Source organism: Cydia fagiglandana, chromosome 19, assembly GCF_963556715.1.
Source record: "Cydia fagiglandana chromosome 19, ilCydFagi1.1, whole genome shotgun sequence".
NCBI lineage: Eukaryota > Metazoa > Arthropoda > Insecta > Lepidoptera > Tortricidae > Cydia > Cydia fagiglandana.
In genome coordinates this window covers 3,292,831-3,320,604 of record NC_085950.1, presented here as the reverse complement: position 1 = coordinate 3,320,604, position 27,774 = coordinate 3,292,831, and the positions used below count along the sequence as shown (strand labels likewise).

Sequence of the window (27,774 nt, the reverse complement as noted above, 5' to 3'; positions counted from 1 at the left end):
GTAGATCTTATTTTTATTAGTCGTATATTGCTTTTACTGGGACTATACTTAATTATTTTAGAAAGAACCTTGTTAGAAGCCGATCGGTACCTGAAATATTCGTCATTGCCAGTATTTGAACGCTCCGTTTAGAAATATGGATGGTCAAGCAAATCTTGTCAGTAGAAAAAGGCGCGAAATTCAAATTTTCTATGGGACGATATCCTTTCGAGCCTATATTTTTCAAATTTGCCGCCTATTTCTACTGACAAGATCTGCTTGACCCAGTTATAGTAGACTAGATGACTAGTCTGACAAAAAAAGAGTAGAAATTATAAAGTGGCAACACTAGTGTCGTCCCATCCAGTTATTGTTGAGACAATCCATAATACCAACCATACTAATATTATGAATGCGAAAGTGTGTCTGTATGTTACCTCTTCTCGCTTGACCGCTGAATCGTTTTGGACAAAATTTGATACGGAGATAGTTTGGGCCCCGAGAAAGGACACAGGTAGTTTTCATCATTCCACGTGGGCAGAAGCTGACTACTAGAGTCACGGCCGCGCACACTCATCGAGCCGACCACTTCTCCACCCCTATATTTCGTTTTTTAAGGTTACGTAGCCAATAGGTAAAAACGGGACCCTATTACTAAGACTCCACTCTCCGTCTGTCTGTCACCAAGCTGTATGCTGCTGCTGCTGTGTAAGCTGTATGTAGCTCATTAACCGCGATTAAATTTTCACAGATGATGTATTTCTGTTGCCGCTATAACAACAAATACTAAAAAGTATGGAACCCTCGGAAGTCACAGCAAAAACGTTAAGTTAACTCTGTACTGTGTTTAATAACACAGAGTGTGCATGTGTTATTTAAAATTTCATAGAAGTTTGACGTTTATGATATAACTTCTACGTCCTGTGCTCTATCAAACACGCTGCAGAGTTAGCTTAGCCCGACTCTGTTACTCCTGTCAAGTATTAGGTTCCCCCGACCTATGATAGTACACACGCACACACACACACATTAACACTACAGGAATGAAAAATAAAATAAAGCAATAAAAATATACATCAGTAGTGTTTTATTTCATGTTAGTTTTTATTCATTTAAAAATGTATGGTGTAGTGTCAAAACTACTAACTTTTCGGCCGGTGTAAGCAAAATATTAAACAGAATAACAAAAATTTAATATGTATTGAGTGTTGACACATTATCCGCAAACAGTCACATTGACTCATATCTTAAGTGTTTGTGTAAGGCTGTTGCCACCAGAGATGTGCGAGGATGCGTAGCGAGGGATGCGGTTGTTAAGAATCAATAGAATCACTACACGCTGAGCGTAGAAAACGAATGAAGTGATTCTGTTGGTTCTTAAAAAAACATCCCTTGCTAAGCATCCTCGCACATCTCTGGTTTAAACGCAATGTTAAGCAGCCTCATGCTACTCACTCATCCTGCACGACACACGCCGGCACGACACCGGGAACACATCGTGCACGCGCGTGCAAGGGAACCACGACACATACATCACACAGCCCACACCCGTCACATGCTCTACCGGTAACTAGCAGATCATATTTCCGAACACTTGCGTAATTTCAGGGTTTTTTACCGGAATGTTTCGTTTTCAGATGTCTTTGTAAAGTGTATTTATGTCCACTCCTGTAGTTGCAGTGTTAAATAAAAGGCTTTTCGTCAGTGTGTGTCATCTGATGTTTTAGCAAGACTCTTTTCCGATTGCACTTGTAGTAGCAGTGACTACATGTGTACGGCTCCTCACCAATGTGTATCCTCTGGTGTGTTAAATACTTTCCTTTCTGTCTGCAGCTGAAGTGCAATTGTTACATTTAAATGGTTTCGCCCCAGTATATTTCAGTAGGTGTCTTTGTAAGTCTGGCTTCTCGCCAGTAGCAGTAATTTTTGGCCACTACACAGTAATTGGCCACGCTTAACAATAAGGCTTCAATTGGCTTGTTTCTTTCTTATTTGTTAGGAGTGGCAATTAACTATAGCAGTCACCCTACACGTCCTGCAGCCATATATATACAATACAATACAATACAATACTCTTTATTGCACACCTCACATACACGTAGTTATATATAATCCTCTCTTCTTAATTATAATTCGAATCGACAGGCCAATTTTAACGCCCAACAAACTGCCAATTGCGGGTGCAAACAGAAGTGTGTTTATTCCATTTTCAATATTGTGTGAGTGCGATATGAGTGTGATTTAAATTGTAATGTCGCGGAAAATTATTCGACGAAATAATGCTTTCATTATAGTGAAAAGTTGGATGATTTATTTTCCTGGATAATCGAATGCAGGTTTATTAGTTAATAATATATAATCATTTATTAGCAAATATTGGTGGTGATGGGATCAACTATTTTTTGTTGCTATTTTGTCCTGTGTAATATAAGCAATGTGCCCTTTCATGACTTCGTAAGTTTGAACAATCACTGCACTTGTAATCACAATGACTACATTTGTAAGGCTTTTCTCCAGTATGTATCCTCAGGTGTCTTTGTAAGTCTGACTTCTGCCTGCATTTGTAATCACAGTAGCTACACTGAAATGGCTTCGCCCCAGTATGTATCATCAGGTGTTTTTGTAAGTCTGACTTCTGACTGCATTTGTAATCACAGTGGCTACACTGAAATGGCTTCGCCCCAGTATGTATCCTCAGGTGTTGTTGTAAGTATGACTTCTGACTGCATTTGTAATCACAGTGGCTACACTGAAATGGCTTCGCCCCAGTATGTATCCTCAGGTGTCGTTGTAAGACTGACTTCTGACTGCATTTGTAATCACAGTGACTACACTGAAATGGCTTCGCCCCAGTATGTATCCTCAGGTGTTTTTGTAAGTCTGACTTCTGACTGCCTTTGTAATCACAGTGGCTACACTGAAATGGCTTCGCCCCAGTGTGTATCATCAGGTGTCGTTGTAAGAGTGACTTCTGACTGCATTTGTAATCACAGTGGCTACACTGAAATGGCTTCGCCCCAGTATGTATCATCAGGTGATGTTGTAAGTGTGACTTCTGACTGCATTTGTAATCACAGTGGCTACACGGAAACGGCTTCGCCCCAGTATGTATCATCAGGTGTCGTTGTAAGTGTGATTTCTGACTGCATTTGTAATCACAGTGGCAACACTGAAAGGGCTTCGCCCCAGTATGTATCATCAGGTGTTGTTGTAAGTGTGTCTTCCGACTGCATTTGTAATCACAGTGGCTACACTGAAATGGCTTCACCCCAGTATGTATCATCAGGTGTCGTTGTAAGACTGACTTCTGACTGCATTTGTAATCACAGTGACTACACTGAAATGGCTTCGCCCCAGTATGTATCCTCAGGTGTTTTTGTAAGTCTGACTTCTGACTGCATTTGTAATCACAGTGGTTACACTGAAATGGCTTCGCCCCAGTATGTATCCTCAGGTGTTGTTGTAAGTGTGACTTCTGACTGGATTTGTAATCACAGTGGCTACACTGAAATGGCTTCGCCCCAGTATGTATCATCAGGTGTCGTTGTAAGTCTGACTTCTGACTGCCTTTGTAATCACAGTGGCTACACTGAAATGGCTTCGCCCCAGTATGTATCATCAGGTGTCGTTGTAAGACTGACTTCTGACTGCATTTGTAATCACAGTGACTACACTGAAATGGCTTCGCCCCAGTATGTATCCTCAGGTGTTTTTGTAAGTCTGACTTCTGACTGCATTTGTAATCACAGTGGCTACACTGAAATGGCTTCGCCCCAGTATGTATCCTCAGGTGTTTTTGTAAGTCTGACTTCTGACTGCATTTGTAATCACAGTGACTACACTGAAGTGGCTTCGCCCCAGTATGTATCCTCAGGTGTTTTTGTAAGTCTGACTTCTGACTGCCTTTGTAATCACAGTGGCTACACTGAAATGGCTTCGCCCCAGTATGTATCATCAGGTGTCGTTGTAAGTGTGAGTTCTGAGTGAATTTGTAATCAAAGTGGCTACACTGAAATGGCTTCGCCCCAGTATGTATCATCAGGTGTCGTTGTAACTGTGAATTCCAACTGCATTTATAATCACAGTCGCTACACTTTAAAAGGTTCCCAGCAAAATGTATTGTTTGGTGTTTGTGTAAATCAGTTTTACACGAACTTGTGTAACTACAGTGACTACAATTGAAATTATTCTCTAAATAATGGCTCCTTAAATGAGTCTCCAAGCTTTTCTTGGAACTTGTGGTATACTCACATTCAGCACACATGAAATTTGAAACGCCATGTTCGCTTTTCTCGTGTTCTATCACAAGCAATTCGGTTTGAGACTTAGAATTACAGAATTCACAAGCAAATGGTTTTGGTCCGGTTGACGAGTGCGTGTGTTTTATGTGTTTCCTTATAATACACTTGTTTCTGAAAGGCTTGCCACAGTGTTCGCAGCGGTATGGTTTGCCTCCACTGTGAACAGTCGCGTCGTCGCGCAGGCGCTCGAGCACCACGGAACAAGCCATCGCGAGCTGTTCCCTGGTGCGAGCGGCGCTCCCCTCCAAACACACTAAAACACAAATTAACAAAACAATTTAAACAGATTACAACGCGTATACTTAATAAGGACTATTAGGCAAAGCTCTGCGTAGGTGGCACAACTAGCCCATGCAGTAAACAAACATCAATGAAACATCATGCGTCAAAGTTCGGTTTCTGCCTGTCTATCACTCTTGCATATTCGAGCGATAAAGAGACAGATAACTAAATTTAGATTTTCGTGTTTACCGGTAGGCCCTTGTTAACAAACCGCCTTGATGCACCAATGTCATATTTTATTGTGTGTGAAAACTTGTCAAAAAACAGTTTAAGGCACAGTATGTATAAGTTAGTCTATGAATTTACTAGAGTCGGTAGTGCTGCACTCTCAGAACCTTGCAGTAACATTGCAGTAATATCCCCTATTCAACAAACATTTCGACATTGTGCAGGATTGTCGTCAAATAAATGTTATTTATTTTTTAAATTTTAACCGAGCTATACAAACGCAACTATCAACACAGAATTAGCGAAGGTGGTGGTGGTTAGCGGTGGTGGCCGAGTGGATGTGACGTCCGACTTTCAATCCGGAGGTCACGGGTTCAAATGCTAGCTCGTACCAATGAGTTTTTCGGAACTTATGCTTATTTTCCACTAGCCTTTCGTTGAAGGCAAACATGAGAAAACTTGCAAACATCAGCAAAGAAGTTCAAAGGTGTACTAATGTGAAGTCTCCAACCCGCAATGGGCTAGCGTGGGGACTATAGCCCAAGCACTCTCGTGCATGAGAGGAGGCCTGTGCCCAGCAGTAGGACGTACATAGGCCCTGAATTATATATGGGTGGTACAAGACCATAATGAATATGGGTCATACATACATGTATAATGTAGTGTGGCTCGTGTCGTACTATGTGCAGTAGTATCGTAGTGTCGCAGTACTCACCCGACACGCAGTCCTTGTCACTCGCCGCGTCCGACACCTCCGACTTGACTGTCCGCACCTCCACTGCAATAACGATACAGTTGTATTTAAAATGAAACTAGCGACATGCCTCGGCTTGGCACGGGTAAACCTTAACAAATTATACACCTAAACCTTCCTCAAAAAACACTCTAATGATAGGTGAAAACCGCATATTAAACCGTTCAGTAGTTTGATTTTATCGCGAACATACAAACAGACAGAGACAGACGGACACAGACAGGCGGGGAACTTTTTTCGTATTTATGATCGCGGATTACCGCGATCGATTGTGGTATATTTGGACAAAAATAATGCATGCATCAGGACATTTTTATGCAGCATCATGTGCAACACATGGTGAGGGAAACATCGTGAGGAAACTTGACTATTCCCAATAAGACCTACTGTTGGAAGGTCAGATGGTAGTAGGGTTGCCAGATGGTCGGGATTTGGCGGGATTCTCCCGATTTTTAGCATGTGTTCCCGATTCCCGACAAAGTGTAAACTGTCCCGAAAAACAGCTTCACGTTATAAAACAACAATTTCAAGTTCCGAACTGACGTCGAGCAAGCGAGCTGACGTAGTGCCAATAATGTAAAATATCGTTGTTTTTAATACAATTACTTTAATTTGAATGTATTTTTTTTCCCGACTTAAGTCCCAAAATCCCGAAAAATTGATATTGTTTCCCGATAATAGCGCCTTTCGATCTGGCAACCCTAGATGGTAGTCGTTTTCGTACAAACTAGAGCCTACGCCAATTCTCAGACTTAGTTGCAAAGCGGACCCCAAGCTGAGTATCCACTTTTCAATACAGCTAGTATGGCGACGTGGGTACTTAACTTTAGTTGGGGCACATACAAGTCATACTGTACAATGGATCTTAAGTTAAAAAAAGTCACAATCTACCAATAGCCCGGACTGGACTATAATACCTAAAAAATAAAGATTATAAATGACATAGCCTAACATGAAAAATTGAGGCTTTTACCCTTAAGGGATCACACATTGTGAAAATATAGCAAAAGAATAGTAAATTTTAGAAAGGATGTGCGAGAAATAAAACTTATATAATATAATAATAACTAGTGATGTACCGACTATTGATTTGGCCGACTAGCCGACTAGCCGACTAATCGGCGCTCGAATGGCCGATTAGTCGGCCGACTAGTCGGCTAGTCGGCCAGATCATTAGTTTCGTATAAGTTCAGGTGAAAAACAATAGTTTTGCTCTTTTGGTTGCGCTATTCATATATTAGGTTGGCTAAAAGGTGTTTTCTATTGGTTCAAAGACCTATCACAAGAATCCTCGTTAAATTTCTGTCTTTCTATTATTTTACGATCCTGATGAGCAGAAAAAGTTTTCACACCCTGAATAGGTATTTTGGTAAAATAGACATAAAACATATGGTAAATATTAACTGTTGGTTTCTTTTTTTCTGTTTTTCTTTCACTAATAAAGTGCCGACTAATCGGCCATTTTTGCCGACTAGTCGCCGACTAATCGCCGACTACAAATGTGGCCGGATAGTCGGCTTTCCCGACTTGATGTTATTATTAGGGATGAATAATAACATCAAAACTAAATAAAGAGAAAAATTTGTTATTTGGTATATTTAGTTAGTAGTAGTAGTAGGAGTAGCCCCTTCTACAATCTCTCTGCTTTGCCTTAAGGTTGACTGGTAGAGAATGCTTTTGGTATGAAGTCCACCTTTTGTATGATAAGTTATCTTTTGTGCAATATAGATGAAATAAATAATTAATAATAAAATCAAATGGTAAACTGACCTTGTAGTGGGAGCAATTTAGGTCGGTGCCACTCCTCGGGGCCCAGCACAAGCTCGTCCTTGACCTCATGGTCGGTATACAGTCCAGCCTGTGCAGCCGCCGCGCTCACTCCTTGACAGGCACTGTCCTCGCACTCCAGCTCCTCCTTCACACGCGGCTCTCCGGGCTCCGTCTTCACACACACCTCCCCCGGCTCCATCTTCACACACACCTCTCTTGTCTCCGTCATCACACACACTGTCTCTATTGAGATGTTGTTGTGTGCTAACAAGCTGGTGACAGAGAGAACCTGCAATGCAAGTAGCACATGATGAATTGTGGAGCCTAACAGCAATCACAGTATGACAGTAGAGTGTTGTGGTATTTAATTTCCAGCAGAATTAGGGTCAGTTACACCAAACTAGAAATAGAAATGACACTTTCTACAAAACCGAAGTTTGACAGCAATTCAGGGACTAATCATGCTACGTTTCTAATGTGCCAATAGTGCCAACTATCCCTTTCGGCTATTTTTAGCTACTTACTAGTTGGATACAGTTAGACGCAATTCCGTTAGCTATAATATAACATACATAAGTAATGAGAGTAAGTACCTTTCTCGCTACAGCTTCGAACAGTCACAGAAAGCGGAAGTATATTTTATTACGGGGCAATAACTACAAAATAAGTATGGTAGGCAACTCGCGTTAGTACAACGATTTCATTTTCTAAGTGAAATTGACATGCAATGCAATTCTCTTTACAAAAATACGATCTATTGTCGCGGAGAACCGCGAGTATCAAACAATTGGTAAGTTGCACAACATTTACTTTATAGATTTTGACGTATATTCAACCCTGCTGGCAACACTGACCTCTAGGTTTGTCGATGAAAGAAAAAGTTAATGTTCTTGCGACGCTATTCAAAGTGAAAAACGGTTGGTGTGTTATGTGAGTAATAAAATAAAGAATAGTAGATCATCAGATTTGGTAAGTTTCTTATACAAATGCTATTATCTAATGAACTGTAGAACCAATCTTATACCAAGTATTCAAGTCCACACTAACGGTTATGGAACAGCAATATGTAGTACAAGCAGAGTGTGATACTCAAAGCAAGTCAAGACAAGTGAGGCAATAAGAGGGCAGGTTGTAAGGGGTTGGAGGAGACCTGTGGGGACCAATGGTCCCAACCAAATATGACTCGAGTAGGGGTATGTTATACAAGTGATCAATGTAGTGATAGCACACATTACCATGACCTCGTGTTGTGGTAATATTAGTTCCCCGCGATGTCAATAGCTCGTCGAGGCGAGGCTAGACCGTAGCCGTGCGGAAGCCACGGGTCGCTTGAGTCAGATTACAATGTTAATAAACGTTCACAAAGATTTATGTAAATATATAATTGCAGTTCCAAAACCTAAGTGCGGATACTCTATTCAATATCAACTGTTAGTCTTGTCGTCTATTACATCCTCATTAATAAACGCGGCGACAAGATTAATTGGTGGAGATGCCGGGGATCTTTCATGTTTGCTGTGGGGGAACAGAAAATGGGAACTGGATCTTTGTGTTCAGTTACCTTACTAGTAGTAATTGTGTTAAAGATTCCAAGTAACAAGTAAAGTCTGGAGGCCTGTATAGGCTCCATCAATGTCTAATAGCAGTCATGTTGGCTCACCAAGAGCTGTAAAACAACGTGGCTCCGAAAACCAACAAGGAGGCCAGTAGTGGCTCCGTCAGACAGGCTCGTAGTAGCTCCACAAGGTTCAGTAGGATGTCATGTTGGCTCACCAAGAGCCGTAAAACAACGTGGCTCCGAAAACCAACAAGGAGGCCATTAGTGGCTCCGTCAGACAGGCTCGTAGTAGCTCCACAAGGTTCAGTAGGATGTCATGTTGGCTCACTAAGAGCCGTAAAACAACGTGGCTCCGAACACCAACAACAATGAACATAAGTCTATACGGACACTATTAAAGAAGAATAGTGGCTAGTCAATTAATCAAGTAAATCAAAGTTCAAGTTCCCACACAGCGACATGAAATTGCCCAGATTAAACTATTATATGTTTTAATTATATTTGCTGTGTCTGTAATTTCCCATATTTTTAGGTGAATGTGTACAATTCAGTAAATATTCATCATTGATGCACTTTATTTCTAGGGTTCAGTAGTGCATATATGATTGTTGCATAGTTCTTGTGTGTCAGGCGAACTCTGAATAGAGTACAGCAAATACAAACTAAGTGTTATGAAATTATAATAATATTAATTATAAATGTTGTGCAAGGTTTCTAGGTTAGTAGGTTAATCATTTAAATAACAACAATAATTTTATTATGCAACAATTTTATGATAATGATAATAAAAAGAAGATAATAAATATATACATAATGAAAATTTCTTTTATTATTGCCTTATTACGATATTCTTTATTAAATTGCTTTGCGTTTCGATTTCTAGAGTAAGCGTGTTGGAATGATACATGCCTCTCATTCGGACTGACATTCAGTACGATATCAATTGCGTCTATGAAAAGTTTAATATCTTTCAACCTTAATCGTGATCCTGAACGCATCCATTTCATTCCATTTCTCAATCGGTTTTTTTACGTTTGGAGTGGCACAACACTATTGCCGCTTTTTTGGTTGTCAAAATGAAATTTTTTCACTTTGACATTGACGGGACGAAATTAAACAAACTTGAAGTTTTTTATGTTATCGAAATTTGAGTTTTAGTTAATACAGAAAGTGATAGTTACCAGAAAAAACTGTGATTTTTGATCAAATAAGGAAGTGTGAATTGTGGTAAGTAAAGTATGTATAAAAGACCCGGTGTGAAATGAACGGAAGAAAGTGCTCGTGGTCATCATCATTGATGCTGGCTTTTCATCAATGTGTGAAGCTATTTAGTAATAATTTAATGAATAAATATTATGTATTATAATTATAACATGTACGTATGACGTAAAGTCAATAAAGATTTCAAGTAAAGGAGTCCGTGCTTAAATTCCATACCCGAACCATAAGAATGAGACATTAATATTTTGTTAGCGTGAAATCTACCAAATTGCGTCTCGTTATTTCCAGGTAATTAAATTTTCATCAAAATGGAAGAGAGAGTGAAGATTAGACATCGAAAATTGAAGGAGTTGTCGGCAGATGCTGAAACAATACTGTCAGGGAGAGAGATACAGTTAACGGACCTTATGCAAATTCGCATACAAATCAAGCGGGCAATTGATGCTTTGGAAAGGGAGACTCTAAATTTCATTAGTAGTACTGGCAGCACTTCAGACGAGTATTTGGAGGACCAAATAATAGCTGAAGATATCCTATCCCGTCTAGACACTTACATGGAGTTAAATACCAATAATGACCAGGAACAGAAAGGAACAAATAGTCAAGTAGCAAGGTTACCGAAATTGGAACTCCAAAAATTCAATGGAGATTATCTTAGATTTACTGAGTTTTGGGACCATTTTGAGGCCAATGTCGGGACACGAAACCTAAAGAATGTAGATAAGCTGTCATATTTAATTACCTCTCTACAAGGAGCTGCGCTGGAAACAATTGAAGGGATTTCCATAACAAATGAAAATTATGAAGTTGCGGTCAGTATGTTGAAGGAAAGGTACGGGACAAAGGAGAAAGTTATTGATGCTCATTATAAAGCCCTAATGAATATAAACAAATGTAACAATGATGCTACTAGCTGTAGACAAACAATAAATGCCCTCGAGAGACACTTACGCGTGCTACACAACCTCGGAGAGGATATCAACAGTAGTCATCTTCGTGTTCTATTGACTGACAAATTCCCGGAGAAGGTAATGTACCAAGTTCACTTATTATCTCCTCAAGATCAAAGTATTGAAAAATTGCGGATGGGACTCGAACAAGTGATAACGGCGATGGAGCGTTCCGGTCAAGATAGCCAAATTGCAAGTGGTGTTACATCAAGCTCATCACCAGCGCTTCCATCAACAGCTTCATTGTTAGGAGTAGCAAAGACGGGATCTAAAAGGAAGTACATTTCATATCAAAAGAAGAAAGGTGGTAATGAGCCATCTAAAAAAATGCGAAAAAGTTGCATCTTTTGTGAAGGAACCCATTACAGTAACGAATGCCGTAAGGTAGAAAATATAAAGGGTAGGAAAGATAAACTGAAGAATATGAGTAGATGCTTCAAATGTTTCAAACGGGGACACACGGCGTCGATGTGTAGAATAAAAAAGAAGTGTTACTTCTGCAAGGATGATCATAATAGTGCCTTATGCCCGAAGCAATTTAAGAAGACTAAGCCTGAAATCAAAAATACTGAAAAGGGTGAGCCAACACATATTAATAGTGCTGTCATAGCAGAGACTGATACTTTGAATTCTACTACTAAAGAAACATCATCATTTTTACAGATGGCAGTGGCGACAATCCACAACAAGAATAAACAACTACCTTGCAGACTGATTTTGGATGGTGGATCACAACGTAGCTACATTACTTCAGCAATAGCAAATACTTTAAACATTATTCCAGATGGAGAAGATTTTCTCACAATGTATACTTTCTCATCAACTTCACCGAAAACTATATATAGCCCATCAGCTGAAATTAAAATTAAAACAAAAAGAGACGTCATTAAGGATTTAAGAATCAATATAGTACCTCATATAACAAGAAGGATTCCTATTGTGAAGATTGATATAGAGAAGCCCATAGATTTTCTAGCAGATGATGACACCAGGGGCGAGAATGTTGATTTACTTATAGGTAATGATTATTATTTTTCGCTTATACGAAACGAGCGCATTGAAAAGGACAACATGATTTTTATAAACACAGATTTTGGTTGGATTGTATCCGGGAATAGTGAACAAGACAGAGAACATAATACCTTATCAGTCATTACATACTACTGTCAGTGCCATGATACGGATTGTACATACTTTAATGAACCTGATCTACCGCTAAGAAGTATTGACATGAAATTCCTGTGGAGTTTAGAAAGCATTGGTATAACAGATTCTCCAAAAACAACCAGAGAAGAAGAAGCTGTTAAATATTTCAATGAAACGGTACGTTATAACAATGGCAGATATGAGGTTAAGTGGCCGTGGATCCAATACCCGCCTGATTTACCAACAAATTATGGTTTAGCCTATGGCAGGTTAAAAGGCTTGCTACGGAGATCTGATGAGAGTACGCTCAACGAGTACAACCGCATTATACAGGAACAATTGGATAAAAAAATAATCGAAGAAATAGAACTTAAAACAGTACCTATCTATCAAGTAAGTCCTCCTGTTCACTACTTGCCACATCACATAGTAAAACAAGAAGGAAAGAGCGGGCGGATCGTCTATGATGGGTCAGCAAAGATAAAAGACGGCAATAGTTTAAATGAATGTATGTACCGGGGTCCTTCATTACTAGAAGATCTCACTGCACTATTGATTAAATTTAGAACCGGCAAAGTAGGAATTACTGCAGATGTTGAGAAGGCGTTCTTACAAATTGGTCTTCAAAATGAAGACAGAGACGTGACAAGATTTCTCTGGGTTAAGGACCCTAGTAAAGAACTAACAGATGATAATTTACGACATTTCCGATTTTGTAGAATCCCGTTTGGCATCATTTCTAGTCCATTCTTACTAACAGCATCAATTCGATACCATATAACCAAAACAAATGAAGCTCTTCTCACAAAAATAGCTGACAAGTGCTACGTGGATAATTTAGTGACATCTGTTGAATCGTTAGATGAAGCTTTATGCTTGTATAATGAAACCAGGACAGTATTTAACGAGCTCTCAATGAATATAAGAGACTGGGTATCAAATGACAGTAAAATTATGGAGAAGATCCCTAAGAACCAGTTGGGAAATCAAACAGGAAAATTGAAAATTCTTGGTCTCATTTGGAACCTACAAGATGACACTTTACAACTTAAAGTGGAAGATAAGGCGCTTGAGGCTCAAGCCAAAGATGAACTGAACAAAAAGGATATCCTTAGAGCTCTTGCCCGTGTCTATGATCCATGTGGTTTTGCGTCGCCTCTTATTCTACCAGCTAAATTACTGTTTCAAGATTTGTGCATCCAGAAATTTAAATGGGACACACCTTTACCAATGAATATTGTTCAAAAATGGAAATCCATTGTGGAGAAATTAAAGACAGCAAAAGATATAAAGATACCTAGATATGTGGCCGAAGACATGCCGGAAGGCGCAATGCAATATGAACTTCATGTCTTTACCGATGCTTCTAAGTTCGCTTACTCAGCTGTTGCGTATTTACGCACCCAATGTGGAGAGACTATTAAGACTGCGTTCCTAATGTCAAAATCACGCGTGACGCCTGTAGAAGACAAAGAAAACTTGAAGATTCCCCGTCTAGAACTATTGGGCTATTTGATAGGAAGTAGGTTACTTAAGTACTTAAAGAGTAGCCTAAATCTGACAATTCATAAGCAGTACTTATGGACGGACAGCCAGGTCGTGCTGTACTGGCTTAGAACTAACCACTTACTGCCACCCTTCGTAAAGAGACGCGTAGATGAAATAAATCAACTAAAGGATGTTGAGTTCTGCTACATAAACACTAACGAAAATCCAGCTGATTTAGGGACACGTCCGGAACTATGGGAAGAAAAGCAAGCCTTATGGTTTACAGGCCCACATTTCCTCGTTAAAGACTCAAAGTTCTGGCCAAGTAACAGGTACTTAGAACAAAATACTTTTCTTTCGGCCGGGGAGGTCCTGGACATAATAGATGGTCCAGAAATGGTACAGAAAGGGTATGAAGTAGACCCACCTGCTTACCTTACGGGAGAAATTCAGGAAGTAGATGGCAGAAGTGAAACAGAAATTACTAGTAACAAAGAGCCTGAAATTGGTATTGTAGATCCACCAGACAACCTCACAGAAGTGGATCAGGGGGTAATTACTAATGATACTGAGACTGTCACCGGTATTACAGAAATCTTGGAAGTACAAAAGAAACATTTCCCTGACGAGATAAACGGAAAGAAGACAGCGTTAATGAGAAGCCTTGATCTGTTCCTAGATGTGGATGGAATCTTGCGGTGTGGTGGACGCATGAAACATACGAACTGGTCTTATGACAAGAAGCACCCAATACTTATTCCCAAAAACTCCGAGTTTACCAACAGAGTTATACAAGAAGTACATGAAAAAAACTACCATGTAGGTCCACCTCATACTTTGAATATTATTCGAGAGCAATATTGGATCCCGCAAGGAAAAGCTCAAGTAATGAAGGTCATTAAAAAGTGTAAGAAATGTTTGAAGCAAGGTGGAGGACCCTACAAATTGCCTCAAACTGCAGCATTACCTCCCGAGCGAGTCAATTATAGTCCTCCCTTTACGTTTACTGGGGTTGATTACTTCGGGCCAATGTATGTTATCACCATGAATGGAAACCGGGAAAAAAGATGGGTCTGTTTGTTCACCTGTCTGGCAGTTCGTGCGATACATTTAGAACTAGTGAAAGACTTGACAGCAGAGGAGTGTCTCCTTGCAGTAAGAAGATTGGTGGCAGCTAGAGGTACACCAAATACAATTATATCAGACAACGCTTTGCAATTTAAGCTGACTTCCGAAATACTAATTAACTGCTACTGCACCGAAAATAAAATAAAATGGAAGTTCATTCCGCAGTTAGCCCCGTGGCATGGCGGATTTTATGAGCGGCTGGTTGGAATTGTAAAGCACTGTCTTAAAAGGACTTTGGATAAACATTTATTGAATGACAGTCAGTTAGTCACCGTTATCAAAGAAGTCGAATCAGTGGTCAACACAAGACCTTTGACAAATGTAGGTGCTGATTTGGAGTATGTCCTGAAACCTGCAGATTTTTTGACTCTAGGGAAATGTTTGGAATTGACTCCCTCAAGTAATGTTATAGACGTTGATGGGACTGCTACAAAAATGGATCTTATCCAAGGATGGAAACGAGGCCAGTCAATCTTAGCAGAATTTAAGAAAATGTTTCAAGAACGATATCTGACTAGTCTTCGTGAGAAACATCGGGGATCAGTAAAACAACCTCGAGTAACGTCAGACCGGACACCTCAACTTGGAGACATAGTACAGATAAAAGAGGAATTGAAGAGTAGGAATACCTGGAAAGTGGGGCGGATAACTTCGTTAATAAAAAGTCAGGATGGACAGTGCCGTGTAGCAAAAGTGAAAGTGGGTAATACAGAATATACCAGGTCAGTCGGTCATCTTTACCCACTAGAAGTTGACAACTGCACTGAAAACGCCCAATCTTTGGACATCTTAAATCCGGTTAATCCTATTCCATTGGATCTACCTACAAATAATGACCAAGTTGAGATCAACAGTTTGCCAACACCAATACCAATCAACATTAACCCACAAGTTCCACAACAAAGCTCCGAGTACCCAAAACAACATCCGGGACAGGAAGCTGATCCGGACCACAAAGAAGTGACTGATCCGGCAGCGGAAGCCAATTCAACTAATGAAGAATTAACTTATCAAGTGGACGAATGTATGTCAGAGCCCGATGACGTAGTTGTGACGGAACCAACCGCAGAAGACACATCCAACATGGGGGACAATGCTGTCCAAAGATCAACGCCACTTAGACAAGCAGCCATCCGAGCGAAGGAAAAAATCGCCGAATGGACCCGCAACCTGATAATCCTGTTGCAGTAGACTCTCTGTTGTCGGGGAATGTCGCGGAGAACCGCGAGTATCAAACAATTGGTAAGTTGCACAACATTTACTTTATAGATTTTGACGTATATTCAACCCTGCTGGCAACACTGACCTCTAGGTTTGTCGATGAAAGAAAAAGTTAATGTTCTTGCGACGCTATTCAAAGTGAAAAACGGTTGGTGTGTTATGTGAGTAATAAAATAAAGAATAGTAGATCATCAGATTTGGTAAGTTTCTTATACAAATGCTATTATCTAATGAACTGTAGAACCAATCTTATACCAAGTATTCAAGTCCACACTAACGGTTATGGAACAGCAATATGTAGTACAAGCAGAGTGTGATACTCAAAGCAAGTCAAGACAAGTGAGGCAATAAGAGGGCAGGTTGTAAGGGGTTGGAGGAGACCTGTGGGGACCAATGGTCCCAACCAAATATGACTCGAGTAGGGGTATGTTATACAAGTGATCAATGTAGTGATAGCACACATTACCATGACCTCGTGTTGTGGTAATATTAGTTCCCCGCGATGTCAATAGCTCGTCGAGGCGAGGCTAGACCGTAGCCGTGCGGAAGCCACGGGTCGCTTGAGTCAGATTACAATGTTAATAAACGTTCACAAAGATTTATGTAAATATATAATTGCAGTTCCAAAACCTAAGTGCGGATACTCTATTCAATATCAACTGTTAGTCTTGTCGTCTATTACATCCTCATTAATAAACGCGGCGACATCTATCTCATCCATAAAGCAACACAAACACAACACATCACATAACATAACCTCAATAATTTGACAATTGACGTGCAACTGACATTTTGACATACAGTCCGAACTGTCCGAAGCAAGGCCCCAACATGGTCTTTTGCCTTTGACGGCGCAGCAACTATACCAATACCATTTTTTAAAAAAGGACAACCATACTTTTGACAAGATAAACTTCTAATCTAAGTGTCGCTGTTTTCAGTGGTTTCAAGCTGCGTGTTTGCGTAAAACGTGTATGTGTGCGTTTTTAGTGATGTAAAAAGTCGATTTTAATGATGTTATACATTGATAAACAAATAAATTCGACCATCATAGTGTCGCATCACGCGTATACAATACCATTTCTATAGAATCTTACCGGAACATAGAAGATGCTTCGGACAGTTCCATGACTGCAGTTTGGACTGTATATATGTCAATTGTCAAATTTTTGAGGTTATCAGGTTATGTTATGATTGTGTTGGTTTATGGATAAGTCGTTTTGTTTTACGTAAAGAGAAAATTGCATGTCAATTTCACATTAAATCATCATTAAATGAAATAGTTGTACTAACGCGAGTTGTCTACCATACGTATTTTGTAGATTTTGCCCCGTAATTAAATATACATACTTCCGCTTTCGGTGACTGTTCGAAGCTGTAGTGAGAAAGGTACTTACTCTCATTAATTAAGTATGTTATATTATAGCTACTTTTACATATTCTGCACTGTAGTGTAGTTGAGACTTGTTAACATAATTGCGTATAACTCTATAAAACTAGTGATTCTGTTAATGATTAATTTACTTTAACAGTAGCAATTTAGTTACGGCTGTGGGGAGACACTCCTCCTTTCGGGCATTCTCGGCTCCGTTCGGCTCAGCATTGCTCCGAGCAATTACTAGGGTTGTCACCACATGACGTCCTTATGCGTATATCCAACCCTAAATGGCCGAAAGGGATAGTGGCACACATTAGAAAGGGAGTATGATTAGTCCCTGAATCGCTGTCATACTTCGCTTTTGTAGAAAGTGTCCTTTCTGTACGGTAGTACTATTATTTATTCTATGGTTACGGTTTGGTGTAACTGACCCTAATTCTGCTGGAAATTAAATACCACAACGCTCTACTGCCATACTGTGATTGCTGTAAGGCTCCACAATTCATCATGTGCTACTTGCATTGCAGGTTCTTTCTGTCACCAGCTTGTTAGCACACAACAACATCTCAATAGAGACAGTGTGTGTGAAGACAGAGCCAAGAGAGGTGTGTGTGAAGACGGAGCCCGGAGAGCCGAGTGTGAAGGAGGAGCTGGAGTGTGAGGACAGCGCCTGTCAAGGAGTGAGCGCGGCGGCTGCACAGGCTGGACTGTATACCGACCATGAGGTCAAGGCCGAGCTTGTGCTGGGCCCCGAGGAGTGGCACCGACCTAAAGTGCTCCCACTACAAGGTCAGTTTACCATTAGATTTTATTATTATTACTTATTTATTTAATCTTTATTGCACAAAAGAAAACTTATCATACAAAAGGCGGACTTCATGCCAAAAGCATTCTCTACCAGTCAACCTTAAGGCAAAGCAGAGAGATTGTAGAAGGGGCTACTACTACTAACTAAATATATGAAATAACAAATTATTCTCTTGATTTAATTTTGATGTTATTATTATATTATATAAGTTTTATTTCCCGCACATCCTTTCTAAAATTTACTATTCTTTTGTTATATTTTCACAATGTGTGATCCCTTAAGGGTAAAAGCCTCAATTTTTCATGTTAGGCTAGGTCATTTATAAATATTATAATCTTAATTTATGTAGGTATTATAGTCCAGTCCTGGCTATTGGTAGATTGTGACCTTTTTTAACTTAAGATCCATTGTACAGTATGACTTCATGACTTGTATGTGCTTGTACCCCAACTAAACTTAAGTACCCACGCCATACTAGCTGTATTGAAAAGTGGATACTCAACCTGGGGTCCGACTGGCGACTAAGTCTGAGAATTGGCGTAGGGTCTAGTTTTTACGAAAACGACTGCCATCTGACCTTTCAACAGTAGGTATTATTGGGAATAGTCAAGTTTCCTCACGACGTTTCCCTCACCATGTGCTGCACATGATGCGGCATAAAAATGTCCTGATTCATGCATTATTTTTGTCCAAATATACCAAAATCGATCGCAGTAATCCGCGATCATAAATACGAAAAAAGTTCCCCGCCCGCGTCTGTCTCTGTTTGTTTGTATGTTCAAACTACTGAACGGTTTTTCACGCGGTTTTCACCTATCATTATTTTAAATACAACTGTATCGTTATTGCAGTGGAGGTGCGGGCAGTCAAGTCGGAGGTGTCGGACGCGGCGAGTGACGAGGACTGCGTGTCGGGTGAGTACTGCGACACTACGATACTACTGCACATAGTACGACACGAGCCACACTACATTATACATGTATGTGTGACCCATATTCATTATGGTCTTGTACCACCCATATATAATTCAGGGCCTATGTACGTCCTACTGCTGGGCACAGGCCTCCTCTCATGCACGAGAGTGCTTGGGCTATAGTCCCCACGCTAGCCCACTGCGGGTTGGAGACTTCATATTAGTACACCTTTGAATTTCTTTGCTGATGTTGGTAAGTTTTCTCATGATGTTTTCCTTCAACGAAAGGCTAGTGGAAAATAAGCATGAGTTCCGAAAAACTCATTGGTACGAGCTAGGATTTTAACCCGTGACCTCCGGATTGAAAGTCGGACGTCACATACACTCGGCCACCACCGCTAACGAGCACCACCTTCGCTAATTCTGTGTTGATAGTTGCGTTTGTATAGCTCGGTTCAAATTTAAAAAATAAATAACATTTATTTGATGACAATCCTGCACGATGTCTAAATGTTTGTTAAATTAAGTAAACGCGTTGTTTAAATTGTTTTGTTAATTTGTGTTTCAGTGTGTTCGGCGGGCAGCGCCGCTCGCACCAGGGAACAGCTCGCCATGACTTGTTCCGTGGTGCTCGAGCGCCTGCGCGACGACGCGACTGTTCACAGTGGAGGCAAACCATACCATTGCGAACACTGTGGCAAGCGTTTCAGAAACAAGTGTATTTTAAGGAAACACATAAAACACACGCACTCGTCAACCGGACCAAAACCATTTGCTTGTGAATTATTTAATTCTACATTTCAAACCGAATTGCTTGTGATAGAACACGAGAAAAGCGAACATGGTGTTTCAAATTTCATGTGTGCTGAATGTGAGTATACAACGAGTTCCAAGAAAAGTTTGGAGACTCATATAAGGAGCCATTCTTTAGAGAATAATTCCAATTGTAGTCACTGTAGTTACACAAGTTCGTGTAAAACTGATTTACACAAACACCAAACAATACATTTTGCTGGGAACCTTTTAAAGTGTAGCTACTGTGATTATAAATGCAGTTATAATTCACGGTTACAACGACACCTGATGATACATACTGGGACGAAGCCATTTCTGTGTAGCCACTGTGATTACAAATGCAGTCAGAAGTCACAGTTACAACGACACCTGTTGACACATACTGGGGCGAAGCCATTTCGGTGTAGCCACTGTGATTACAAAAGCAGTCAGAAGTCACACTTACAAATACACCTAACGATACATACTGGGGCAAAGCCATTTCAGTGTAGCCACTGTGATTACAAAGGCAGTCAGAAGTCGGACTTACAAAGACACCTGAGGAAACACACTGGGGCGAAGCCATTTCAGTGTAGCCACTGTGATTACCATTGCAGTCAGAAGTCAGTCTTACAACGACACCTGATGATACATACTGGGGCGAAGCCATTTCAGTGTAGCCACTGTGATTACAAATGCAATCGGAAAGGGGACTTGCTAAAACATCAGATGATACACACTGACGAAAAGCCTTTTATTTGTACCCACTGCAACTACAGGAGTGGACAAAACTACACTTTACAAAGACATCTTAGAACTAAACATTCCGGTAAAAAACCCTGAAATTACGCAAGTGTTCGGAAATATGACCCGCTAGTTACCGGTAGAGCATGTGTCGGGTGTGGGCTGTGTGATGTGTGTGTCGTGGTTCCCTTGCACGCGCGTGCACGATGTGTTCCCGGTGTCGTGCCGGCGTGTGTCGCGCAGGACGAGTGAGTAGCATGAGGCTGTTTAACATTGCGTTTCCACCAGAGATGTGCGGAGATGCTTAGCAAGGGATGTTTTTTAAGAACCAACAGAATCACTTCATTTGTTTTCTACGCTCAGCGTGTAGTGATTCTATTGGTTCTTAACAAACACATCCCTCGCTACGCATCCTCGCACATCTCTAGTGGAAGCACAGCCTTACACAAACACTTAAGATATGACGGTTTGCGGATAATGTGTCAACACTCAATACGCCCACTTTTTGTTATTCTGTTTAATATTTTGCTTACACCGGCCGACAAGTTAGTAGTTTTGACACTACACCATACATTTTTAAATCAGTAAAAGCTAACATGAAATATAACACTACTGATGTAACTTTTTTTGTTTTATTTTTCATTCCTGTAGTGTTAATGTGTGTGTGTGTGTGTGTGTGTGTACTATCATAGGTCAGGGGAAACTAATACTACACAGGAGTAACAAGAGTCGGGCTAAGCTAACTCTGCACCGTGTTTGGTAGAGCACAGGACGTAAAAGTTTTATCATAAACGTCAAACTACTATGAAATCTTAAATAACAGTTGCACACTGTGTTAACACGGCACAGAGTTAGCTTAGTCAGTCTCTAACTATTCGCGGCGCGCTGATTATACTTTCTGTTTTTTTTACTTACTTCGCTGGCTCAGCGACCCGAAGTGGATCTTGGCCTCCGACACTAGATTTCGCCATTCGTTCCTATCCTGTGCGATCTGACGCCATTCAGCCGCTTGTATGCCACACAGGCCTTTCTGGACCTCATCGATCCATCGGTACCTAGAACTTCCGACCGGACGTCTCCCAGTTGGTCGCCCCACATAAGCTCTTTTAGCCGCACGATCCTCTCCCATCCTCTCCACTTGCTCTCGCCGATGTTGTTGAAATTAGACATTTAACCGTGATCCTAAATACTCCTATGTAAGACTATGGCGAACTTAATCTTAGAAAATCGGACTGACTTTAAGTTGTACCCGCCTCATCGGCTCCGTTTATATACAAGCAAGCGAGCTCCTTTGTTATTTGTTGTTTTTTTTTTACGAATGTGGTTCTTCCAAATTGTAAACAAAGAACTATTTTATTACTCTTTTGCAACATTTAGTCATTATAAGTTGAAATATAGGTATTTAATATAGGGTTATGGTAATCCATTATTGAAATAAAATCGGCGGACAATCGTGTTGACCAGTTTACAGGTTAAGTAATATTTCACCGACATCGAAAAATGTGTGAAGATTCAAAGATATTGAAGCAAGGAGCTGAAGCGAAGCTGTACATCTGTAATTACCTCGGGAAACCTACGCTAATCAAGGAGAGGTTTGTGAAAAAATATCGGCAACCCGAACTAGATGTTGCCATAACCCAGGAGGAGGATGCCGCCATAATAAAGGAGATTATTGGGAAGTTTGAAGAAGTAAGAGCCAGAGGGAGAAAGAGAACAATGGTAGGATAGAGTTGTAAATAAAAAGTGTTATACGTTTAACAGCATTTTATTTGAAACTACAGTGTAATCTCCATATAACATCACTAGATGTAACATTTCACTAATCTTTTTACCATGAACATTTTTTGGCTATAGCCTATACTATACTATAACTATATATAGTTGGTATAGGTACTTATATATTAATTTCAATCTAACGAAAACTATAATGTCGGAAAGTGTCCATCCCCTTGAGTGTCGTTACATAGAGTTAGAGTCAGTCCATGAAAAGTCTGCAGCGGATTTGATAGCTCACAGGCAAGTGTTATTATAAACGTCAAAATTCTATGAAATTATGGCGTATAAATGACACTTGCACTGCGTGGGCTATCAAATCCGTTGCTAACTGTCCATGGTCCGACTCTAACACTGTATATCACTAAAAACAAGATGAATAGCTAATGGCAAGCCTAAGGCTCAGCTAACTAATTAAAATTGCAATTAACAGACATACAAGTATTTAAAGACTAAACTCTCACATCAACATAAAACGGAAAACATTTTTGATTATTTTGATAGGCTTGCTAGGTAGTTTTCATCATTCCACTCGGGCGGAAGCTGGTAATAAAATGTGACGTTATCCATGAAAAGAGACCTTATAGCACAGAATAAATAATAGTACTACCGTACAGAAAGGAAGCTTCCTACAAAACCGAAGTTTGACAGCGGTTCAGGGTCGAATCATACTATCCCTTTCTAATATATGGCACTATCCCTTTCGGCTATTTAGGGTTGTCAAAATTTAAGTGATTATCTTATCTGTGGTCGTGCACGCAAAAGGAAGTCAAGTGGTGCCAACCCTAAAAATTGCTCGGAGCAATGCTGAGCCGAGCGGAGCCGAGTTAGGCCGAAGTCAGGAGCTTCGCACCCCTGCTTATAGTCGATGGCGCTTACGCCATTACTAACGATGCTCCGATATAAATACAATGCCGCGCGACGCTGTGCGGCGTAAGTGCCATCGACAATAAGGTCCCTTTTCATAGATAATGCCCCGACTACACATTACTAAATAAGTAGCCGCCAGTACTACAGTCACGGCTGCGCACACTGCGACCCGGCCACTTCTCCACCCCTATATTTCTTTTTTAAGGGTTCCGTAGCCAAAGGGTAAAAACGGGACCCTATTACTATTATTACTAAAGACACCACTCTCCGTCTGTCAGTCACCGAGATGTATCTCATGAACCGCGATAGCTAGACAGTTGAAATTTTCACAGATGATGTATTTCTGTTGCCGCTATAACAAATAACAACAAATACTAAAAAGTACGGAACCCTCGGTGGGCGAGACCGACTTGCTCTTGCCAGGTTTTTAGCATTAGAAAGAAGGTAAGGGATTTTGACATGTTTTTTTATATTAAAAAATAAACTATTGAAAAATAAGTCACAACAAATATGTTAGAATTATAAATCATATTTTACAATCTTTTACATTATTTTGCTTTCAAAACAAATTTTTTAAAGCGTTTTTTTAACTTTCAATAAAAGACACGTCACGATTGTTTGCCTTTTTTCTAATTCTAAAAAAAAAGAAGTATAATCAGCGCGCCGCGAGTAGGTAGAGTCAGCTAAGCTAACTCTGTAGGTACCGTGTTTAATAACACAGAGTGTGCAAGTGTTATTTAAAATTTCATAGAAGTTTGTCGTTTATGATAAAATTTCTACGTCCTGTGCTCTATCAAACACGGTGCAGAGTTAGCTTAGCCCGACTCTGTTACTCCTGTGAAGTATTAGGTTCCCCCAACCTATGATAGTACACACGCACACACACACACATTAACACTACAGGAATGAAAAATAAAATAAAGCAATAAAAATATACATCAGTAGTGTTTTATTTCATGTTAGTTTTTATTCATTTAAAAATGTATGGTGTAGTGTCAAAACTACTAACTTTTCGGCCGGTGTAAGCAACTTATTAAACAGAATAACAAAAATTTAATATGTATTGAGTGTTGACACATTATCCGCAAACAGTCACATTGACTCATATCTTAAGTGTTTGTGTAAGGCTGTTGCCACCAGAGATGTGCGAGGATGCGTAGCGAGGGATGCGGTTGTTAAGAATCAATAGAATCACTACACGCTGAGCGTAGAAAACGAATGAAGTGATTCTGTTGGTTCTTAAAAAAACATCCCTTGCTAAGCATCCTCGCACATCTCTGGTTTAAACGCAATGCTAAGCAGCCTCACGCTGCTCACTCGTCCTACACGGCACACGCTGGCACGACACCGGGAACACATCGTGCACGCGCGTGCAAGGGAACCACAACACATACATCACACAGCCCACACCCGACACATGCTCTACCGGTAACTAGCGGGTCATATTTCCGAACACTTGCGTAATTTCAGGGTTTTTTACCGGAATGTTTCGTTTTCAGATGTCTTTGTAAAGTGTATTTATGTCCACTCCTGTAGTTGCAGTGTTAAATAAAAGGCTTTTCGTCAGTGTGTATCGTCTGATGTTTTAGCAAGACTCCTTTCCGATTGCACTTGTAGTAGCAGTGACTACATGTGTACGGCTCCTCACCAATGTGTATCCTCTGGTGTGTTAAATACTTTCCTTTCTGTCTGCAGCTGAAGTTGCGATTGTTACATTTAAATGGTTTCGCCCCAGTATATTTCAGTAGGTGTCTTTGTAAGTCTGGCTTCTCGCCAGTAGCAGTAATTTTTGGCCACTACACAGTAATTGGCCACTCTTAACAATAAGGCTTCAATTGGCTTGTTTTTTTCTTATTTGTTAGGAGTGGCCATTACTATGTAGTGGCAAATAACTACAGCAGTCACCCTACACGTCCTGCAGCCATATATATAATCCTCTCTTCTTAATTATAATTCGAATCGACAGGCCAATTTTAACGCCCAACAAACTGCCAATTGCGGGTGCAAACAGAAGTGTGTTTATTCCATTTTCAATATTGTGTGAGTGCGATATGAGTGTGATTTAAATTGTAATGTCGCGGAAAATTATTCGACGAAATAATGCTTTCATTATAGTGAAAAGTTGGATGATTTATTTTCCTGGATAATCGAATGCAGGTTTATTAGTTAATAATATATAATCATTTATTAGCAAATATTGGTGGTGATGGGATCAACTATTTTTTGTTGCTATTTTGTCCTGTGTAATATAAGCAATGTGCCCTTTCATGACTTCGTAAGTTTGAACTATCACTGCACTTGTAATCACAATAACTACATTTGTAAGGCTTTTCTCCAGTATGTATCCTCAGGTGTCTTTGTAAGTCTGACTTCTGCCTGCATTTGTAATCACAGTAGCTACACTGAAATGGCTTCGCCCCAGTATGTATCATCAGGTGTGTTTGTAAGTCTGACTTCTGACTGCATTTGTAATCACAGTGGCTACACTGAAATGGCTTCGCCCCAGTATGTATCCTCAGGTGTTGTTGTAAGTGTGACTTCTGACTGGATTTGTAATCACAGTGGCTACACTGAAATGGCTTCGCCCCAGTATGTATCATCAGGTGTCGTTGTAAGTCTGACTTATGACTGCATTTGTAATCACAGTGGCTACACTGAAATGGCTTCGCCCCAGTATGTATCCTCAGGTGTTTTTGTAAGTCTGACTTCTGACTGCCTTTGTAATCACAGTGCCTACACTGAAATGGCTTCGCCCCAGTATGTATCATCAGGTGTCGTTGTAAGTGTGATTTCTGACTGCATTTGTAATCACAGTGGCTACACTGAAATGGCTTCGCCCCAGTATGTATCATCAGGTGTTGTTGTAAGTGTGACTTCTGACTGCATTTGTAATCACAGTGGCTACACTGAAATGGCTTCGCCCCAGTATGTATCCTCAGGTGTTGTTGTAAGTGTGACTTCAGACTGGATTTGTAATCACAGTGGCTACAATGAAAGGGCTTCGCCCCAGTATGTATCATCAGGTGTTGTTGTAAGTGTGTCTTCCGACTGCATTTGTAATCACAGTGGCTACACTGAAATGGCTTCGCCCCAGTATGTATCATCAGGTGTTTTTGTAAGTCTGACTTCTGACTGCATTTGTAATCACAGTGGTTACACTGAAATGGCTTCGCCCCGGTATGTATCCTCAGGTGTTGTTGTAAGTGTGACTTCTGACTGGATTTGTAATCACAGTGGCTACACTGAAATGGCTTCGCCCCAGTATGTATCATCAGGTGTCGTTGTAAGTCTGACTTCTGACTGCCTTTGTAATCACAGTGGCTACACTGAAATGGCTTCGCCCCAGTATGTATCATCAGGTGTCGTTGTAAGTGTGATTTCTGACTGCATTTGTAATCACAGTGGCTACACTGAAATGGCTTCGCCCCAGTATGTATCATCAGGTGTTGTTGTAAGTGTGACTTCTGACTGCATTTGTAATCACAGTGGCTACACTGAAATGGCTTCGCCCCAGTATGTATCCTCAGGTGTCGTTGTAAGACTGACTTCTGACTGCATTTGTAATCACAGTGGCTACACTGAAATGGCTTTGACCCAGTATGTATCCTCAGGTGTCTTTGTAGGTGTGACTTCGTACTGCCTTTGTAATCACAGTGGCTACACTGAAATGGCTTCGCCCCAGTATGTATCCTCAGGTGTCGTTGTAAGACTGACTTATGACTGCATTTGTAATCACAGTGGCTACACTGAAATGGCTTCGCCCCAGTATGTATCCTCAGGTGTTTTTGTAAGTCTGACTTCTGACTGCCTTTGTAATCACAGTGGCTACACTGAAATGGCTTCGCCCCAGTATGTATCATCAGGTGTCGTTGTAAGTGTGATTTCTGACTGCATTTGTAATCACAGTGCTTACACTGAAATGGCTTCGCCCCAGTATGTATCATCAGGTGTCGTTGTAACTGTGAATTCCAACTGCATTTATAATCACAGTCGCTACACTTTAAAAGGTTCCCAGCAAAATGTAATGTTTGGTGTTTGTGTAAATCAGTTTTACACGAACTTGTGTAACTACAGTGACTACAATTGAAATTATTCTCTAAAGAATGGCTCCTTAAATGAGTCTCCAAACTTTTCTTGGAACTTGTGGTATACTCACATTCAGCACACATGAAATTTGAAACGCCATGTTCGCTTTTCTCGTGTTCTATCACAAGCAATTCGGTTGGAGACGTAGAATTACAGAATTCACAAGCAAATGGTTTTGGTCCTGTTGACGAGTGCGTGCTGTGTTTTATGTGTTTCCTTATAATACACTTGTTTCTGAAAGGCTTGCCACAGTATTCGCAGCGGTATGGTTTGCCTCCACTGTGAACAGTCGCGTCGTCGCGCAGGCGCTCGAGCACCACGGAACAAGCCATCGCGAGCTGTTCCCTGGTGCGAGCGGCGCTGCCCTCCAAACACACTAAAACACAAATTAACAAAACAATTTAAACAGATTACAACGCGTATACTTAATAAGGACTATTAGGCAAAGCTCTGCGTAGGTGG

General features: G+C 40.4%; 2 protein-coding genes across 2 annotated transcripts; one reads left to right on the top strand and one right to left on the bottom strand.

Moving 5' to 3' along the window:
- Window positions 1-1,470: 1,470 nt before the first annotated feature.
- On the bottom strand, window positions 1,471-4,529 carry LOC134673810 (zinc finger protein 260-like). The gene has a single exon (XM_063531836.1). The coding sequence runs from the start codon at window positions 4,487-4,489 to the stop codon at window positions 2,375-2,377; it is 2,115 nt and encodes a 704-aa protein (XP_063387906.1). The 5' UTR covers window positions 4,490-4,529; the 3' UTR covers window positions 1,471-2,374.
- A 5,812-nt stretch (window positions 4,530-10,341) lies between these two features.
- Window positions 10,342-15,936, top strand: LOC134674179 (uncharacterized). Its single transcript, XM_063532236.1, has one exon. It carries the CDS (start codon window positions 10,342-10,344, stop codon window positions 15,934-15,936), a length of 5,595 nt encoding a protein of 1,864 aa, XP_063388306.1.
- The last annotated feature ends 11,838 nt before the right edge of the window (window positions 15,937-27,774 follow it).